At 43.6% G+C, this 20,863-nt stretch overlaps 1 protein-coding gene across 1 annotated transcript in view; it reads right to left on the bottom strand.

The window, feature by feature from the left end:
• MAPK8IP3 (mitogen-activated protein kinase 8 interacting protein 3) overlaps nt 1-20,863 on the bottom strand; it is a gene marked incomplete at both ends in the record, with an annotated part of 56,753 nt that overhangs the window by 27,966 nt on the left and 7,924 nt on the right. The window contains 9 exons of the mRNA XM_083372747.1: nt 1,228-1,245; nt 4,012-4,023; nt 5,940-6,058; nt 6,556-6,652; nt 7,854-8,097; nt 10,373-10,514; nt 15,339-15,362; nt 19,601-19,692; nt 20,380-20,450. Of these exons, the coding sequence (XP_083228873.1) occupies nt 1,228-1,245; nt 4,012-4,023; nt 5,940-6,058; nt 6,556-6,652; nt 7,854-8,097; nt 10,373-10,514; nt 15,339-15,362; nt 19,601-19,692; nt 20,380-20,450 (819 nt within the window). The remainder of the gene's footprint in view (nt 1-1,227; nt 1,246-4,011; nt 4,024-5,939; nt 6,059-6,555; nt 6,653-7,853; nt 8,098-10,372; nt 10,515-15,338; nt 15,363-19,600; nt 19,693-20,379; nt 20,451-20,863) is intronic.

The following is a 20,863-nucleotide window of genomic DNA, read 5'->3' as shown; positions in this document are numbered from 1 at the left end:
AGCATACATAGGAAGTGAGAACACATCACAACACACCGGGGCAGTGCACAGACCTTCTTCCCACAATCAGATGGAGATGAGTTGGAGATGGCAGAGGAATGTCCACTTCCCAAAGAGAATGGAAAAGCAGCTGCAGTTGTTTTGAAGGGACATGAAGAGATTAGGCCCTTTTGATGTTTCAGGCAGCATTTGTTCTGCACACTGTTTCTTAAGAGCACAACCAAGAACTAAAACTTTGGGGACATTAACAAGGAACTTGTTCCTTGTCTTACCTTTTCCTTCTGAGTCCAATCTGGCTAGCGGAAGAGTCCAAGAATGACATTTCTACTCTTCACTTTGAAGACTCAGAGAGAAAAGGTGAGCAATGGGGCTTCTTGCAAGAATGGGGGGGGGGTCTCAGTCCATGCCATCCAATCCTGACACTTAATGAAGACTTTGAATGCACGTTTCTTCGGATATGTCCTTTTAGAAGCCCAATTTAGAATAGAAAGATATTTTTAGTCAACAGTATTGCTAGACAAATAGGAGTCTGAAACCTCAGCTGCTGCACCAAGTATCGTTGGGTCATCTCTGGGTACATCGCTCAGAATTGCCTATATTATAATATTCTTTTTTTTTTTTAATCTGCAATAAAGATTTCCTGATGCTGTTTCAAACTTCAGGTGGAAAGAATCTATGATAGAACATCTCTACTTGCAAAAAAAAGCTAGCAATTCAGAAAAAGCCAGCTAGAGCCTTCCCCCCCCACCACTTTATTTTCTGAAATGTGTGATTTTTCAAAAGGAACGTTTAGAGCATGAATGAGAAAAACTGGCCAGAGCAGCAGCGTATATCTCAAGCTAAGCAAATCGCAAGGAAGCGGGCTGCTTAGACAAATCTTCCCATCTGGGTTGCCCCAGGGCCACAATTTCCGAAACAAAAACAAACAATAAAAACAGGGAAGGACACGTTTTTCTATGGGCACCTCTTGGAAGCTGCTTGAAACATCAAAGTGGATAACCAGCTACGTCCCAAGAGAAGAGGCGAGGACAATACCTCCTAGGTGATGGCAAGTGAAGAAGATCTGCTTCTCAAAAAAAAAGCACCTTCATTACCATCACAGGGATCAATACAAAAAACAAACCAAGTCCCAAGGGATCCCAGAGAGAAGACAAAAAAGAATGAAGAGATGCCAAGTGAAAGGAAAGGGGGAACAACCATATGTTTTAAAACTGGCTTTCGCCTTACCAAAGAAATCATCCCGTACTATGAAAGTCATATGAGAGAAGAGGAAGGGAAGGAGCGAAGGATCCAGAGGGGGAAAGAGATACAAAAGAGGAAGAAAAAAAAAGGGGGAGGGGAGAAGGGGAGGGCAGGGAGAGAGAGAGAAAAAGCAGCCATTAAATACAACTCAGCAAATGGTGACACTGTCTTAGCAAGTATGTGTATGGAAAAATCATTTACATGACAGCAAGGCAATTCTTCACCGGACTGATCCAACTTAGTAGAAGGGACCTGGTTTTTGAGTGAAACCAATCAGGTGACAACTCCTGAAGGTATCGTCGTTCTCTCCAGCCGAATGACAACCCACCTTTCAGCTCGTGGGACGTGGTAATAGAAAATACAGCCCAGGGAAGTTCCAGACGACCGTAACTTCTGGGTCTAAAGCTTAAAGGAACTCCCTCCCTTCTGATTTCAAAAGAACATCTGCCTGAAAAAGAGTCTACTCCTTGGGTAAATAAGCTGTCGTCTGTAGAACTCTCTGAGCTTGGTTGTTTTCTTGCAGATGTTTCATTATCCAACTAGGTAACATATAACCACAACAATAATAAATAAAGGTGGAAGAGACCTTGGAGGTCATCTAGTCCAATCCCCTGCCTGGGCAGGAAACCCTGTACCCTTTCAGACAAATGGCTGTCCTGTCTCTTTTTAAAAACTTCCAGGGTTGGAGCATTCACCGCCTCTGGAGGCAGGTTGCTCCACTGGTTAATTGTCCTACCTGTCAGGAAATTTCTCCTTAGTTCCAGGTTGCTTCTCTCCTTGGTTAGTTTCCATCCGTTGCTTCTTGTCCTGCCTTCAGGGGCTTTGGAGAATAGATTGATCCCGTCTTCCTTGTGGCAACCCCTGAGATATTGGAACACTGCTATCTTCAGTGTGAATGAATGATTTCACCTAATTGGGTTGCCTAGTTGAGCTTAAGAGGTTACTTAGTTGGCTGTCAGGCAAAGCTGAAGAGCAATATGGAACAATTCACCCAGAGTCCATGTCTTTATTTGCTTACACACAGCAGACAGAATTTTGCCAGACTGAACCCTTATTACTCCTAGCATAATGGATATGCCTTGGGAGAGAGAATATGGCTGTTCTAATTCTCTTCCTCTGTCTTCTATCCCGCTCTAGGCTATATTGCTTCTTGTCTCACTGGAATATGCTCCCTCCTTCCTGGAAAACTGCTGTTTTGCTGTAGTCCATCACCCCAGTTCCCCCTCCATGGACACCAATCCTCACATTGGATAATGAAACACCTGCCAGAAAACAACCAAGCTCAGAGAGCACCAAGGAGTCCATCGTTCAACCTGGAGCTACAAATATGATCTTCTAAAGGGTTGTCTTAGCGAATCCTAAAGAAACCCAAATCAAAATCATATGCCATTCTCGTGGGCTAGGTCCAAATGTTCTTTCCTTTTGAGAAAGAGAGGTCGTTTGGGAGCAGATCCTCGCGTTCCAAGGAACAAAGAATTTGGGGACCTGTCTCATGGTAGCCTTAGTCCACCTCCGAGAACTGGAACATAGCAGATGAAGAATATCGTTGCTCTAGGGTCCTGTTTTTTTAGTGTTATAACAGCAAGAATCTTTCCTCCTGTTGAACAAGATGTCTACGCCTGCCCAAGTAACAAACAAAAAGTGGGGGTGGCGGTGGCGGAGGAACCATCAAAATCATAAAACATCTTGGCTTCAACCCTGAGGTTGCAGTCCCACTTCTGTAGTATTAAAAAGTAGAAACACCCAAACACTAAGGAAGAGTAATCTTTTCTTGAAGGAGGAGGAGGAGGATGGGGCGAGGAGAGTCCTAGCATTTTTACTCTCTTTGGAGGAGTAGATGCTAGTATTTTTACTTTCTTTGGAGAAGGAAAGCAATATAAACTGGAAGAAACAAAGAGAGCAAACTGGGGTTTTCTATTAAAGGCTGTATTTTTAGGGTGGGGAAGGGTCTCAGGAACCATGTTTCCAGGAGCTAGAAGAACACTAAGTGAAAGTACAGCTTCTCTCTCTCTCTCTCTGCTACACTCTGGGAATTCTGGGCTGCTCTTGACTGAGGCTAAATAACATATACAAAGGTAAAGGTTCCCCCGCACATGCGTGCTAGTCGTTTCCGACTCTAGGGGCCAGTGCTCATCTCTGTTTCAAAGCCGAAGAGCCAGCGCTTGTCCGAGGACGTCTCCGTGGTCATGTGGCCGGCATGACTAGACGCCAAAGGCGCACGGAACGCTGTTACCTTCCCACCGCAGTGGTCCCTATTTTTCTACTTGCATTTTTTACGTGCTTTTGAACTGCTAGGTTGGCAGAAGCTGGGACGAGTAACAGGCGCTCACTCTGTTACGCGGCACATGGGATTCGACCCGCCAAACTGCCGACCTTCTGATCGACACGCTCAGCGTCCTAAGCCACTGAGCCACCGCGTCCCTCTAAATAACGTGTGTGTGTGTTATATATATATATATATATATATATATATATATATATATATATATATATATACACACACACATATATATACACACACACACACACACACACACACACACATTCCAACTAGGTCCTTGCTTGACCCCTCCTTTCAGCCTTAGCTGGCAGGTTCCCAACATCCACTGTCCAAAATAACAAAAGTAGGGAAAGGTAGAACCAAGTCAACAAAATGAACTGTGACAGGATATATTTTACACGTGAACAGCCTCTTTGTTTGTTTTAAAATTCTAAGGGGGAAAAAAAAAGAAAATAAACCAAGAATCTAAGGAGAGGAGAAATACACACCTGAAAATTCCCCTATGGGCCATGTCCAACGAAGCACATAGAGAGGAAGGAATGGAGTGGCGGGGGGAGGGAAAAAAAGTCAATCAATGTCTAAAACCAACAGCCAAAAAATAATAATTCTTGGATTCTTTTTTTTTAAAAAACAAGTCCCTTCCCCTCCCCCCAAACCCCAAGACAATGATTTTGCCATTTCCATACCAAAAGGCATAAAAATCATAAAGACAAGGTCCACTGTGACCATAAAAAGCATGAATGTATATGAGGAAAAGCATGAGGGGCATGAGAGAGGAAGGGTCAATGTTTCTGATGAAAATGTGGTTGGGGACCTTACAAGCCCCTCATTTAACCTTGTTTTCTCACGCGTAGCATCTGGTTTTCATGAAGCCAGAATGAGGAAGAATTTTTCTCTTGCTTTCTTTGCATTGTTCTGCTTTAGCACAGCAAGCCGAAATCGCACTAAATGCTTAGGAGTGTCCCATCGGCTCCACCAGAACTTCAGGCATGTTACTTTAGACGTCTATACAAAGGATATTGTCTCATCCCACCATAGGATATTCGCATGCGTTCTTGAATTTGTTTGGATTCAGGTATCACATTATGGTCTGATGTGTTTTTGTTGTTGTTGTTGTTTCAGCTTTCTATGGTGTGTGGATGAGGGAAGGAGAATGGAGTAGGTTATGGTTTGTTTGAGGGCAAGCAGTCTGTAACCATGGCTTGCTATGGGCTTACTGATTGCATGACATGCAAATGGAGAGTATGGTCTGTTTTTTTTAAGTTTTCTGGTTTGTTCTTGGTTTCCTTTGGGCCTGAAACATCCTTCTAACTATCCTTTAAGATGCCACATGAGCACAACAATAAAAGACTGGAAGGAACCAACCAGGAATTGAACAAATAAGCTGAGTGGGGGTACTGTGAAAACCTGGTTCTTCCCCCAAGAATTGGGCTAGGTTGAGATGGTTGAGCTGGGAGGCTGTTTCGTCTGATAAATCTTTGTTTTATAGATGGTTGTGAACAGCCTAGAATCATTATAGGAGATAGGCGGTCCTATAAGCCAAATAAAGATATAAAAGCAAGAACTGGTAAGCTAAGGTTTAATCGTAGTTTCTTAAATCCTAACTGGCTGAGATTAATTCACAAAACATGGTTCACAAACCATAATGGCTGGGTACACCCAACAGAAAGATAGTCTTCATTTAGAGACCACAATTGGAGCCGGGAACTTGATTGTTAAATAAAATGATTGCTAGGCGAGAGTGTGACTGTATAAACCACTTGCCTTGTTTTAAGCTCCTTGTTTAGCTATCCTCTCTATAATTTACTTTGTTGCGTGCTTTTTGAAATCTTTGCTACAAATCTGACCCTCTAACATGCATAACTGGGTAGGTTGCTGTTCCTTGCAAGTGGAGAAAAAGTGACAAAAAGAGCATGATTCTGATCAGAGAATTCAGCTTTGTTAAGAAAAACAATGACATCTTTTAAAGGTATAAGTCCTATGGTTGGGAAGAATAACTGCCTCAAAGGTAAGAGAATTGCATAGGCAAGATTCTTAGTGGCCTAAGAATAACAAGGCGTCATTCTACCACAAAACTCTTTCCCAATCTGAAAACTAATGGAGTAAATTAAGCAAATTAATTAGAAAATGCAGAACAAAAAAAATATTCATGCCTGTTTTAAGAGCATAAACCTGCTTAATAAATAATTGCCTTTTTCATACCTACACACTCTGGCATACATTAGATAAGTCTTGGAACTCGAATTCAAATACCACCGATTGGTTTCACCTCTTCTCTTTCCCTGGATATTTAAATTATCCAGTTAAATATCTTCTGACATTTTACAAATTTGGGTCAAAGACCTACTTCAAAGTATTGTGGTGAGGATAATCAAGGTAAGGATTTTAAAAGCCGTGCCTTTGAAGTAACCTTTACCTAGTAGATCTGCCCCTTCATCCACGTCTCCAATGGCCTCTGAGCCCACTTCAGTAAGTTCGGTATACAGAGAATCAGTATTGATGCCAAATGCTTTATTCACTATCCCTTGTGTTGGGCTATTTATATAAGAAGGAAAATTAGAAATACATTGCAGCAAGAAATATCTTCTCTTAATCACAAAAGGCAGCTTTTCTCCCCAAATACATTTTTTTAATCCTTATCCCACAGAGCAAAACACAATAATAATAATAATAATAATAATAATAATAATAATAATAATAATAATAATAATAATAATGATAATAATAATAATAAAGTTGGAAGGGACCTTGGAGGTCATCTAGTCCAACCCCCTGCTCAGGCAGGAAACCTTATACCATTTCAGGCATTCCCCACCCTGGGAAATTCTGGGATTTGACCTCCACACATTTAAAGTTGCCGAGGTTGAGAAGCACTGTTTAAGAAGGACATCTAGTCTCCAAGTACGTAGTTGATTTAAATGGCAGTGAGTAGAAATAGACCAGCTTCGTAAGTTATCTGTGTCTGTTTCAATGATTATTCCCTACTATCTGAACCCTTTCAATGATTAGGTTTGCCCCCAAAGCTTTCCAACCTGTTCCCTGTGCGCTCCAGTCTAGGATCCTGGATGTCCAACTCTGGCGTAGAGTCAATATCTTGGAAGTCCGATCCCTCATCACTGCTTCCCATTCCTGTAACAAAAGCATGGGGGAACCATGTATGCTCTGGAGCCCACAAAGCATTTGGACTTAAAAATGTGTCGTTGCGCTTCTCCTTCTCTTGAAAAACACCGAGTAACACAATCTGTGTTTTAGGGCATCAGGAATATCACCCAGCCTCAATCCAGAAGGCATACCATCTTGTCTCTCTCACACACATACAGGTTAGTCCTTGACTTACAACCATTCATTTAGTGACGGTTCAAATTTACAACAGCACTGAAGAAAGTGACGTCACGATCACTCCTCATACCTCACAGCATCCCGACAGTCACATGATTAACATTTGGGCACTTGGCAACTGTCGTGTGTATTTAGGAGGGTTACGGTGTTCGGGGGAGTCACACGGTCACCATTCGTGACCTTCTGACAATCGAAGTCAACGGGGGGGAAGCCAGATTTGCGCAACGACCACACGACTCATTTAACCGCCGTAGTGATTCGTTTAACCACCATGGCTAAAAAGGTTGCAAAATGGAGCTCAACTCAACAACTGCCTTGCTTAGCAAGGGAATATTTGGGCTCAATTGTGGTCGTAAGTCGAGGACTACCAGTATCGACCTCATTCCCTTCAGGTCTTTTGGTCCCAAGTTGTTTAGGTTCCTTCAGATTAAATCCAGGACCACAAAACTAGCCAGGTAGATGATGGGAATAGGGAATAGGGAATAGGGAATAGGGAATAGACTAGAGTGGAGTGGAGTGGAGTGGAGTGGAGTGGAGTGGAGTGGAGTGGAGTGGAGTGGAGTGGAGTAGAGTAGAGTAGAGTAGAGTAGAGTAGAGTAGAGTAGAGTAGAATAGAATAGAAATTAGAATGGAATGGAATGGAATGGAATGGAATGGAATGGAATGGAATGGAATGGAATGGAATGGAATAGAATAGAATAGAATAGAATAGAATAGAATAGAATAGAATAGAATAGAATAGAATAGAATAGAATAGAATAGAATAGAATAGAATAGAATAGAATAGAATAGAACAAAATAAGAAATAGAAATAGAAATAGAATATAGAATAACAGAGTTGGAAAGGACTTTGTAGACCCTACATCATTTCTGACAGTCCAGTCTCTTCTTGAAGGCTTCCTTTTGTGAAGCTCCCACAACCTCTGAAGGCAAGCTGTTCCAACATTTAACACGTTCGGGAAAGGAGTTAAGCAGACAGACCGACTCCTACCTATGCTCACGTTCCTTGTCTCTTGGACCACCTGCACTTCCATATTCCGGCTATTCCGTTTCTCCCGCGACCGTTTGTTATTTTTTGAAGTGACATAGTCGTTCATTGACTGAAGGCTCTCATTCAGGGGCGTCACGGCAGCGGAGGGCACCGACGACGTGGGGGTATTCGATTTTGTTCCTGTGGTGCTCGGCGTGGCAGCTGCAGAGGACTGCCCAGATTCCGACATTTCATCAGGTGGACACTGGTGCGCAATGTGGTTGGCAGAGAGGGAGGGGGGAGGAAAAAAGGCAAGATAGCCATACCAATCAATTTTTTTTGCCCTGGCTCTTTTGCTGCCTTTGGAGCATTAAGAGGTATGAGCGTAAGATGCCAAGCAGCAGTAATGGAAACCATGAAATGAACAACAGAGGCCAATATGACACAAAGTTTCATGGTTGAGGAACATTTCTGTTGTCAGCGTCTTGCAATGAATCTGTTGGAGCTTGAATGTTGGTATTGCCAAAGCCAGTGCCCAAAACATTTTTTCCCCTGCAACTTCCCTTCTGCCCAGCAGCCTGCCAGAAATGGGCCAGGTTATTCTGCCTACAACTCTATTCACTTGCGATGGGTTTCCAAAATTAAGTCAGTGACCACACACCGTAGCCAGAAGTGGCTGCAACTCCTTACAACTTATTCCGAGACTTAAAGCAGGCCTCTAAATATGCTATAAAATCCGTATCGTATCCCATACATGGTACTGTGCATAATTAATTACCGCTTCCTTTTAATCATCTCCAAAAAAAACCCCCCTCCAATATGCCGTATTAAACCAGAGGTAAGCCTTGGTGGAGCAGTGCGGTGACTGGCTGTTGGCATAAAGTTTTGATTGACTACCAGCAAATGGTTCTGATTGTAGTCTGCTGGTGAAAAAGGGACAAAGCCATAGAGCAGAGGTCCCCAACCCCTGACCTGTGGATCTGTACCGGTCCGCGGCATGCCCGCAACCGGTTTGCAGAAACAAGCAAAGTCCCATCGGTGGGATGCAGGCAGCACGCAAAACCGTGCACTCTCTGGAAAAACCTCTCTCCACAGAACCGGTCCCTGGTGCCCCAAAGGTTGGGGACCTCTGCCATAGAGTATCATCATGCATATTATCCTATGCCTCCTTAAGTAACACCAGCTGCCCGCAATTAGTGCAGGTTCGAGTCCCACCAGGCTCAAGGTTGACTCAGCCTTCCATCCTTCCGAGGTAGGTAAAATGAGGACCCAGATTGTTGGGGGCAATAAGCTGACTTTGTAATAATGCCGCTTGGGGGGTGGGTGGGGGCGAAAGCCCTAATAAGCAGGCATATACATAGAATGAAGGCTATTGCTAAGCACATTGAGTTGTGCTTTAAATTGTAAGCCACCCTGAGTCTTCGGAGAAGGGCGGGATATAAATGGGATTTAAAATGAAATAAAAATAAAATAAAATTTTCAGGAGCAAGGCTAAAATACTGCATTCTTATTGAAAAGGGAGAAAGAAGAGTAATAGGGATGGTTTAAGTCATCAAAATCCCATCCTTGAAAGAGTGACCCACGGATGATGAGGTACAAATGTTGTGGGTTCCAGAGGGGAATTATTATTTTTTTAAATTCCATTTGTATCCCGCCCTTCTCCGAAGACTCAGGGCGGCTTACAAGCTTAGCAGTAGCCTTCATTCTATGTATATGCCTGCTTGTTAGGGCTTTCACACACACCCCAAGCAGCATTATTACAAAGTCAGCTTATTGCCCCCAACAATCTGGGTCCTCATTATACCTACCTCGGAAGGATGGAAGGCTGAGTCAACCTTGAGCCTGGTGGGACTCGAACCTGCACTAATTGCAGGCAGCTGGTGTTACTTAGGGAGGCATTAGCCCACTGCTCCACCAAGGCTCATTATCAGGCTGAAGCCGCAAGAAGAGAGAAAACTGATTGAACGCTAGATAAAATGTCCGGATTTATCTGGCCAAGGAAAAGACTGTTACTGATGGGTGGGTTCCCTTCCTTTCATTAGAATTTCTACTTCCCCACCTTCTAGCAGTGTTACAGCTTGAATCTGACGACTCCTTGGAGTCATTCCAACTATACGGATATCCCTTTTGTCTCCGTCTTTCTTCTTCTCTATCCTCTACACCTCTGAGCGGGCTCCAAAATATGGAGGGTAGCAAATGAGCATGAGAAGACTCACTGCACCTGGTCAAAAAAAATATATTCCGAGCACTAAAGGTATGTCTGTAGTCCTTCTAACACTGCTCAACTCACCCTCCCAATGGACTCAATCTGGATCATCAAAAGAGAGGAATGCCGGAAGGTGTAGAAGGGCTGTAATTTGCCTGTTTCTCAAAAGGTAGAAAAAGATAAAGGAGCGGGGTGCGTGCGTGTGTGTGGAAACGGTTTAGGCTGCAAAGGGTTACAGACACAAAGGGTCCTCTTCCCCTGATGGAAAACACAATTCAACAAGTAGGCAGGGAAGCTCTCATTTCCATGATAGTTGTAAAAAAAAACAAAAAACCTTGTAGATGGAGTTGGACTGCATCTGACTGAGGTCACTCAGGTGCCAGTGGTCCACTGCGGGGGCAATCTTGGCCCCCACCTGCCCACGTACCATATCATCCGTGAGGGGGATGTTCAGAGAATTGGGGCGCCTCTTCATGCTAGAATGAGAGAGTAAGAGAAAAGAGAGGGGAAAGAGTCAGCGAAACCTGGAAGGCTTGAATGTACTAAAAGCAACATTTTTTTAAAAAAAAACTTGCCATAGTAAATAACATTCAGAATAACAGTGTTGGGACTTGGAGATCTAGTCCAGGGGTGTCAAACTGCCGGCCCACGGGCCGGACACGTCGCCAGGAAACCGCCCCCACCCCATTGCTGGCAATGGGAAAAAAGCTCCGATACGTCACGTGATGCCGTGAGTTTGACGTGTCTGGTCTAGCCCAACGCCCTGCTCAAGCAGGAGACCATGCTCAGTAGAAGAGAATATTTGTAGCTCAGGGTTGAACTGTGGGGTCCTTGGACTCTCTGAGGTTGTTTCGTTACCTAGTTACATAACATGATCAGTGGTAAGCCCACTCCCTCCTAGCACTGATGATGTTACCTAGCTGGGTAATGAAACATCTTCAAGAAAACCACCAAGCTCAGAGAGCACCGAGGACCCCACAGTCCTTCCTCCTCCTCCTCCTCCTCCTCCTCCTCCTCCTCCTCCTCCCAGCACTGATGATGTTACCTAGTTGGGTAATGAAACATCTTCAAGAAAACCACCAAGCTCAGAGAGCACCGAGGACCCCACAGTCCTTCCTCCTCCTCCTCCTCCTCCTCCTCCTCCTCCTCCTCCTCCTCCTCCCAGCACTGATGATGTTACCTAGTTGGGTAATGAAACATCTTCAAGAAAACCACCAAGCTCAGAGAGAACCAAGGTCCCTATAAATTGCATTCAAGTGCAATTATCTAGGTGCTGAAATCTTCAACAGCAGCACTCGGGGAATAAATACACTTCATGGTGATCTTTCCTATACACATTCCTGACCACTAAGGTAAGAATATTCCTTATTCCAAGTGTATTTATTAATCACATTTGTATTGCCACCCGTCTCACGAAAAGCAACCTTGGGAGGCATACAGCAAGTTGGTCTCCTAGTTCTTTTTAGTCAAATAAAGTCACGTTTCGAAACTGAGTGCAATTTCTGGTGGTGTAATGATTGCGTCCATATGAGGTTGGTTGTTGTTTTTGACAACAGCACATAAGTGCTCAGTCATTGGATTTTTCCATTTAGCTTTTCCCGGTTAATGACATTTGGCTAAGCATTTACATTTGTTGATAGAGATCAACAATTCTGGTTTCTATCACACTCTAATAGACAAAGTGAAGTACTAATACCACTTTACAATGCTTTGGTAAGGCCACACCTGGAATACTGCATCCAGTTTTGGTCACCACGATGTAAAAAAGATGTTGAGACTCTAGAAAGAGTACAGAGAAGAGCAACAAAGATGATTGGGGGACTGGAGGCTATAACATATAGGGAACGGTTGCTGGAATTGGGTATGTGTAGTTTAACAAAGAGAAGGGTGAGGGGTGACATGATAGCAGTGTTCCAATATCTCAGGGGCTGCCCCAAAGAAGAGGGAGTCAAGCTATTCTCCAAAGCACCTGAAAGCAGGACAAGAAGCAATGGATGGAAACTAGTCAAGGAGAGAAGCAACCTAGAACTAAGGAGAAACTTCCTGACAGTGAGAACAATTAACCAGTGGAACAGCCTGCCTCCAGAGGTGGTGAATGCTCCAACACTGGAGGTTTTTAAGAAGAGACTGGACAGCCATTTGCCTGAAATGGTATAAGGTTTCCTGCCTGAGCAGGGGGTTGGACTAGATGACCTCCAAGGTCCCTTCCAAATTATTATTATTATTATTATTATTATTATTATTATTATTATTATTATTATTATATTATTATTATTATTATTATTATTATTATTATTATTATTATTATTATTATTATTATCATTATTATTATTATAGTAGTAGTAGTATAGGTGTCGTGCTAGAATTATGATCTCCCATCAAAGCACTAACCAAGTTCAATCACGTTTAACACCGACAAGGTCCTCAAGGACCCAGCCTTGGTGGAGTAGTGGGCTAATGCCTCCTTAAGTAACACCAGCTGCCTGCAATTAGTGCAGGTTCGCATCCCACCAGGCTCAAGGTTGACTCAGCCTTCCATCCTTCCGAGGTAGGTAAAATGAGGACCCAGATTGTTGGGGGCAATTAAGCTGACTTTGTAATAATGCCGCTTGGAGGGGTGTGTGAAAGCCCTAATAAGCAGGCATATACATAGAATGAAGGCTACTGCTAAGCTTGTAAGCCGCCCTGAGTCTTCGGAGAAGGGCGGGATATAAATGGAATTAAAAAAAATAAAATAAAATAAAAGGTGTGTTGAGGGCTGCCTTCTGTTAAAGCCTGTCTGATGGACAAGACTAAAGCAAACTGATGCAGGCTGGGTTCAGATTCCACCAAAACTAGATGAAAAAAATCTTTCATCTTTACTCCCATTTTTTTTCTCTGCCACTCTCTTCACCAGGAAGCTGTGAGGAGGGGCACAGGTTGACCTTGCTAGTAACTAACTGGCTTCTTGCAAAATGGGTTTCGAATCTTGCACGTGCCCTTAGGGCCAAAAGTTGCTTGTCTTGCTCTAAATGGCACGTTTAAAATGCTTGTTTAAAATGCTGACAAGACCCTTTTTCAGATTGTCTTGGAAGTGCTGGGAGGTAGACCGAGTCCTTTTGCATGCAAAACATGTGCTCTGCCACTGAATTGTAGATCTTGTTAAGATCAAAAGAATGCATGAAAAATGGCCCCAAATCATATTCATGAAATCATGACAAGAACCACAGAACATTGTATTCTTTCTCTGTTCAATCTCAAGTACAGACTGGCTGTGGCAGAGTAGCTAAAAGCGCTGGATAACAGTTGGGGGAGGTATCAAGTAAGAATCCAGAGCCTTGTTTAGCCTTGAAATTATCCTGGGTTCAGTTACTCGATAACATCCTATTTAAGCTAGTTGAGTTATAAAAATAAAAAGAGAAGGAGAAATTCGTGCCCATGACTCAAGATACTTTGAAACAGAAATAAGATAAAAATACAATAAAGAACAAGGGATTGCTATGAGAGACTTGAAGGTGTGGCTTGATCCATCTTGACTATGTTAGGACAGATTGACAGATAAGAATGAAAGTCAGATAGCATAAATCTATCCAAGGCTGGTTACTATCCTTTGTTTTTCCCAATGGAGAGGTGTTTCATCTTCCAGCTGCTGTCGTTTGCAGAGTTGAAAGCAGAAGGGCAAAAATATAAATTCTCCAGTTCCTGGTTTAGCAAAATACAACTGATGTGCTCAAATAACGTGGAATTCCTCAAAAAAAAAAAAAAACTTATTACGACCCAACATGAGAATGTGGTTTATACACAGCCAAAGTAGGTTGAAATGCTAAATATCGAACATCATTTTTGTCTAATCTCTTCTGCCAGCCAAGCCAAAAAAAAATAGGGAGGTTTCTCCCAAAGAGCAATATGTGGGGAGGGGGTGACTCCCCCCCCACAAAAAAGTGTTCCTTTCCAGACCTATCTCACCAATGTTTTTAGTTTTTTGAGGGAGGAAGAGATTTGGATACGATAATGAACTCCCGTTTCAACCAGGATTTTATAAAGATATTCCTTTCTTATCCTAAAGATAAGATTGGAGATCGTTGAAATGAGAGTCAAACTTCTCCTCCTGTGACTCAGCTTCATTTGACTGGTTCCAAATGGGGACTTAATCCAGCTGAGAAGCAAACCAGAACTTCAAATGTAAAACTGAAGGTTCTGGAGGAAACCGTGAGATAAAGGCCGATGAGATTCCCTTAAATTCCACTGTGAAGAGGAAGTTCAGATTAAGGGGATGAGTAGGAACAAATGCAATTGATTGGCGGGTAGTCAGCAAAATCTGCAACTGCTCTTCTCCAACATTTTTGTCACACAAGGACATGGACTTCTACCCTAGCAGGAGGCTAAGAGGGGCTCTTATCACCTTCTTGGAAGAAAAAACAAAAGAATTATCTTTCCCCTATATTTTATGGTAGGGGACGCGGTGGCTCAGTGGGTTAGGACGCTGAGCTTGTCAATCAGAAGGTCGGCAGTTTGGCGGGTCGAATCCCGAGTGCCGCATAACAGAGTGAGCGCCTGTTACTCGTCCCAGCTTCTGCCAACCTAACAGTTCGAAAGCACGTAAAAAATGCAGGTAGAAAAATAGGGACCACTACGGTGGGAAGGTAACAGCGTTCTGTGCGCCTTTGGTGTCCAGTCGTGCCGTCCACATGACCACGGAGACGTCCTTGGACAAGTGCTGGCTCTTCGGCTTTGAAACGGAGATGAGCACCGGCCCCTAGAGTCGGAAACGACTAGCACGCATGTGCGGGGGAACCTTTTTATATTTTATATTTTATGATAACCCAGCTACTTTTTGTCTCTGGGGATCAAAACACCCAGAGCTGCAACACCCCACCAGTGCTGAAAAATTGGAAGGGGAAAAAAAACCCTCTGTAAATATTATAAGATCACCCAATACCACAAGAACTGAGATCTTACCCATCTAAATAGTAACCATTTTAAATGGCGCCTATTGTTGCTACATCAAATATGGTGGTCAAATATGGCCAGACCAGACACTGGGGCAAGTAGGCCTCCCAACACTCTAAACCCAATGTATGGAAGTGATAGGTGTGGCTACCAGGCCGGATTCACACTCTGAACCTGCGCGCAATGTGGCTCAGGAATGTTTTTCTCTGATCTTCAGAAAACAGTACAGAACTGCAAAATATGGTTGGTGATCAGAAGTTCCATGATGATGATGATGATGATGATGATGATGATGATGATGATGAACATGATGGTGATGATGATGATGATAAGAGAAAACTCAACCCCTTAGGAAGAGTCTGCCAAATTACCTTTTTCTCCATGATGGGTGGTGACTGAAGTGACAGAGAGCCAACACAAGAGAGGTAATGGCACAAGAAGCAAGACAAGAGAATAACCATTAGAGTGCACAAGTCATGCAAGCACGCTATTGACATGCTCAGACAACATGCTCCTTCGAGTAGAGATCGACACGCTGGCCCACAGCCTCACAAGCGCATTGCAAAGCAAGGATGCTACTATCCTATGTACAGCTACACTGCGTTGCTGGTCTCTTATCTGAAGAAAAGTGATGTTTCTTTATCGTACATCAGCATGTGACATTTTGCAAAGATTGGAAATAGCCGTTTCGACACTGATTCCACGCTTTTATCATTCAACCAATGGTTTCTGCCTTCATGGGAGACGATGGCAACTGTATAGCATTTGCAAAATTACAGTAAGCCAAAATTTTCTAGAATTCTTGTTTTGGAGTAGAATTACTTGAAACAAGCCAGAGATCAGAAATCAGGAACACATCGTAGCTTTTAGCTGTAGCTTCTTCTTAGGAGTGCGACAAATAAGAATTTTTTTGGCGGGGGGGCCTTGATAATATTACACGTGAAAGACCTATGACTAGATCTCATAATGTACTTATTTTACATTGAAGGATGGAGACAACCTGAATGGAAGACTCACACTGGACTTAACCCTTAAAGCTCAACTCTCTTCATAATCACAGGGATACATAAATATGTATTTCTCTCTGTGTGATTCCTTTTTCTTTTTTTTAATCCAACAGAGCTAAGTTTAAATGATGAAAGCAGAGAGAGAGAAGATTAAACATTCCAGAATCAGTTTCTCTTATGTGGGAACAAACATTCCTGAAGTTCCAATTATGGTTTTCCAATGTAATATTTCATCTGGCTTATTGACAGTTTTCTCTAAGTCTCCTAAAGCTGTACCAGGAAACACACATGGGTAGATACGTGTGCGCTAATAACAACTGCCAATTGCCTTCTAATGGTTACAACTGGGTAAGCAAGTAAGTTCATAGGTTGGCTTCTGATTGCCTTCATCTAAATAAATTTATTTATTGGGGGGGGAGGCAGAGGTATATATTCCATCAGTGAACTCCCAAAAAGGGCTTAGAAATCACCAAAATTTCAGGGAAAAACTCAAAATTTTGAAAAAAGAGCAGAAAACAGGGTGGATGACTCTTAAGGTTGGCTTTATATCGTTTCACATTTTAGTGATCAGAATTCCACATTTATATGTCCCAGTGGTAACTATCAACATCTTCTTAAGAGTTAGGATAAGTTTCTCCTAGACTCCTAGCTGACTCAGGAATTCTGGGAGTTGAAGTCCATGAGTCATAAAAGAGCCGAGGTTGCCTACCCCTGTCCTAGACCATTCCTAGCACTAGCAAAATGCTTGGACTACTCTTTGTCTCTGTCTAATGCATCCTATGCCTAGCTTTCCCGTACTCAATAAAATATCAACAGTTTTTGAAAGCTCAGGAGTTCCTCTCATCCACAAGATATGTGGATGAATTCGAATTTCATAAGCAGACCAGAAAAATATATGTTCTTATATCTCATTACACTCCAGTAATATTTTCCTAAGGAAGGGTTTCCCAACCACTTGGAGATGTGTGGACTCCCAAGTCCCAAAATTCTGGGAGCTGGCTGGGGAATTCTGGAGTTGAAGTCCACACATCTTCCAAGTGGCCAAGATTGGGAAACGCTGTTTTAAAGGGATCCTCAACCCCTGTGCTCACCCTGTAGCAAATCTGCCTGTCTGAATCAGTTGTTGCCGTATTATTTTTAGTTTGCACAAAACAAGGCAAGCTTCTTGAACTCATAGAAAGAAACTCCAATGGAAGCAAGTCACAAGAAATGCATGTCTGCGTGGTCCCATCATCACACGGAAAAATGCCCTTATCCTCAATAACCTCAGGAGTTATGGAACACGTTCTGTGCTCATACACACGCTTACGTGCTGAAGGATACAATATCTCTCCGCTTTTTCTAAAATAAAAACCTGAGCACAATCACAGCGCAAACCACACGCAGAGGTGAGATAAGCAACGGGAGCTACGGAATGCAAGTGCAGCCAGACACAAGCCAAATCCAAAAGAACATGCACTGACTGGGATGAAGGAAAAAGACTCCTGACACCGGTTGGTGGGTCACAGATGATTTACACAGGATGCCAATCCCCACAACCCATTGGGATTTAATCAAACAACATTCTTTTCTCTTCCCCGGAAGCAAGTCATCCATCTATTCCTTCTGAAGATGGACAACTTGTCCAACACAGAAGAAATTAATGGCCCTGCTGTCTCCATGATCTCAATCTAGGTTCTATCCCCATTTTTGTAACTTATAACCCCATTTCATGGGGGGGGGGGTGTCTGTCCCTGCCGAAGGCATAAAGGTAAAGCTTCCCCTGCACACGCGTGCTAGTTGTTTCCAACTCTAGGGGCCGGTGCTCATCTCCATCTTTCAAAGCCGAAGAGCCAGCGCTTGTCCGAGAACGTCTCCGTGGTCATGTGGCCGGCACGACTAGACGCCAAAGGCGCACAGAACGCTGTTACCTTCCCACCGTAGTGGTCCCTATTTTTCTACTTGCATTTTTCACGTGCTTTCGAACTGCTAGGTTGGCAGAAGCTGGGACGAGTAACAGGCGCTCACTCTGCTACACACTCGGCACTCGGGATTCACCCCGCCAAACAGCTGAAAACAAGAGTGTGCCAATAATAATCCTTTTGGGGATCTGTTCCCCACCACAGGCTGTAATCTGTTACGACTGAATCAGAAAAGCTTTTGACCTTGTACAGGCAGTCCTCGCCTTACAACAATTCATTTACTGACCGTTCAAAGTTGCAATGGCACTGCAAAAAGTGACACGACCATTTTTCACCCTTACGACTGTCGCAGCATCCCCGTGGTCACGCGATCAAAATTCAGACGCTGGGCAACTGACTCGTATTTATGATGGTTGCCGTGTCCCGGGGGGGTCACATGATTCCCTTTTGTGACCTTCTGACAAGCCAAGTCAACGGGGAAGCCACATGCACTTCACAACCCGTGTTATTGATTTAACAACTGCAGTGATTCCGTGGCAAGAAAGGCCATAAAATGGGGCAAAATTCACTTGACAACAGTCCCACTTAGCAACAGGAAATTTGGGCTCAGTTGTGGTCATATGTTCAAGGACTGCCTGTACAAGTATTGTTCTTCAGTTATTTTCTTGCAAGACTAAAAAAAAGGTACAGCTGCTTTCAGAGTTGCCTTAACTTCAAGGGGATCCGTTTACTCTCGTGCTCAGCAAGTGCTTCTTCCAAATTATTTTCAAAGTGTGCATAACCTCCGTTTATAGCTCTTTAAGCTAGCTAGGGATGCGGTGGCTCAGTGGGTTAGGATGCTGAGCTTGTCGATCAGAAGATCGGCAGTTTGGCGGGTCAAATCCCAAGTGCCACGTAGCAGAGCGCCTGTTACTCGTCCCAGCTTCTGCCAACCTAGCAGTTCGAAAGGACGTAAAAATGCAAGTAGAAAAATAGGGACCACTACGGCGGGAAGGTAACAGCGTTCCATGCACCTTTGGCGTCCAGTCATGCCGGCCACATGACCACGGAGACGTCCTCGGACAAGCGCCGGCTCTTCAGCTTTGAAACGGAGATGAGCACCAGCCCTTAGAGTCGGAAATGACTAGCATGCATGTGCGGGGAGAACCTTTACCTTTAAGCTAGACCAGGAAGACACAAATATAATTTGCAACATTTGGGCCTTTTGGACTCTTACTTTAAAATGTTTGTTTCTAATCTCAGAGAAGCCAGACTTCTTAAGAAGGAAATAGTAAGTTGGCGAAAAAAAAATAGGGGGGGAAACAACTTCTTAAAGGAATTTACATTCAAGCTTTTCAAATCATTATTTTTAACTCTGCTGTGACACGAAATGCATTCTCACTCGCTACCCTTTTGTTTGAAATCATGCTTCACAACATCTGGACCAAGTACTGAACCCCTGGAGACAATAAGCCTAAGCCAGCTTTTCAAGGACCATGCCAGCTGGGACAGTGAAACATGTGGTGTAACACAACTACAGGCATTTCAAGCATTTTCCCTTCACTCTCCCCATGCAGGTCCCGCCATCATAATTCAGCCTGTTCGCAAATGGCTGAGGCTGAGAGATGCAGCCTAGTTCACGGGTCATCCCGAGATGCTCGTTTCAGTTACTTAGAGAGAAGCTTCTACGCAAGATCAGAACAGTCTTTTCGCCTTGAAACTCTACTTCCTTGGGGGCCGCCCTACCTTCTCCCAGACAGACCACTCTCGTTTTGACTATTTCCGGCGACCTGCTGCATCTTGGATCTCTCAATGTGCTCCACATAGGTTTGGATCATCTGCAGAAGAAGGGGGAAGAAAAAAGAAAGATAGTATTTAATCCGGATTCCCACTCCACTTTAGAACTGTACCCGAGTCCAACCTTTTCTGATCTGGAAAATGGCTTTTCTTCTTCCTTTTTTTTTTTTTTTAAAAATAGTGTTTTGGATTTTCTACACAGCAGAACCGGAACGTACAAACTTCCAGCTACGACTGTGCAGTGTATGCTTCCCAGCATACACAAAGGACAGCACAGCAGGAGGCTGATGGTGCAGATCAGCAGAGGGGTTGGACAGCTCCGGGCGATAACTGCTCACTCAGGATAAGCCTAATGACTTAAGCTTTTGACAGCCCCAGGCATGGTCAGCCTGGTGGGGAGCCAGGATCTACACCCATTGTCACCTGCACTGGCAGGAAGCCCAGGTTTGAACTGATTGGATGCCATCCACCTGGGCAGGTACAAATAGACGCCAGGCTCCCCTGTTTCCCCAGTTCGTTCTGTTCAGACTAAACTCATCTTTACCCCAGCTCTGTGTCCGTCTCTATGTGAAGAACGCGACTTTACAGACTGTACCCCAATACCCACAACACTAGAACAGAAGACCCGAAAGGAGTTAGGGTTACCGCTGTCATTTACTTTTAGACCTGTACATTCCAACTAATACTAATCAACTTTTCATCCACTCCTAGGAAAGGAGAGGAGATACCTCTGTGTGCCGCTGGTGTAGAGCGTTGTATTCTTTCTTCATTTCAGATTCACGCTCCTCCAACCGGGAAACTGTTCCATTATTTAAAAAAAGAAAAGAAAAGAAAGTGGGCGGAGGAGAAATGGAGCACTCTGAGAAAGATGATACTAACAACTTACAAATGGAATGAGAATACGTCTTCAAGCTCGCTCTAGTTTACTCCCAAGGCCTTGTTATATAATTACAAACGAACAAAAGAAAAGGTTGGTGCCCCAATTTCCTGCTGGTTTAATTGATACAGCACATGCTCTTCAGGCAGACTTCTTAAGATTCAGCCTTTGAGCTTTTAAACCAAGCTAGAAACAGCCACACCTTGAGCCTAGTCAGACCACAGGCTGATCTAACGCAGTGGCTTCTTCAGACAGATTTGGATTGGGTGCCCTGTGCAAACTTATTTGGAGAGCCAGGAATTGAAGCCGGAGCCTTTTACATGCCAGTAAATGTT

This window comes from Vipera ursinii, assembly GCF_947247035.1.
Source record: "Vipera ursinii genome assembly, chromosome: 13".
Taxonomy (NCBI): domain Eukaryota; kingdom Metazoa; phylum Chordata; class Lepidosauria; order Squamata; family Viperidae; genus Vipera; species Vipera ursinii.
Note: the sequence above shows the minus strand (reverse complement) of the source record. Positions and strands in the feature narration are given on the sequence as shown.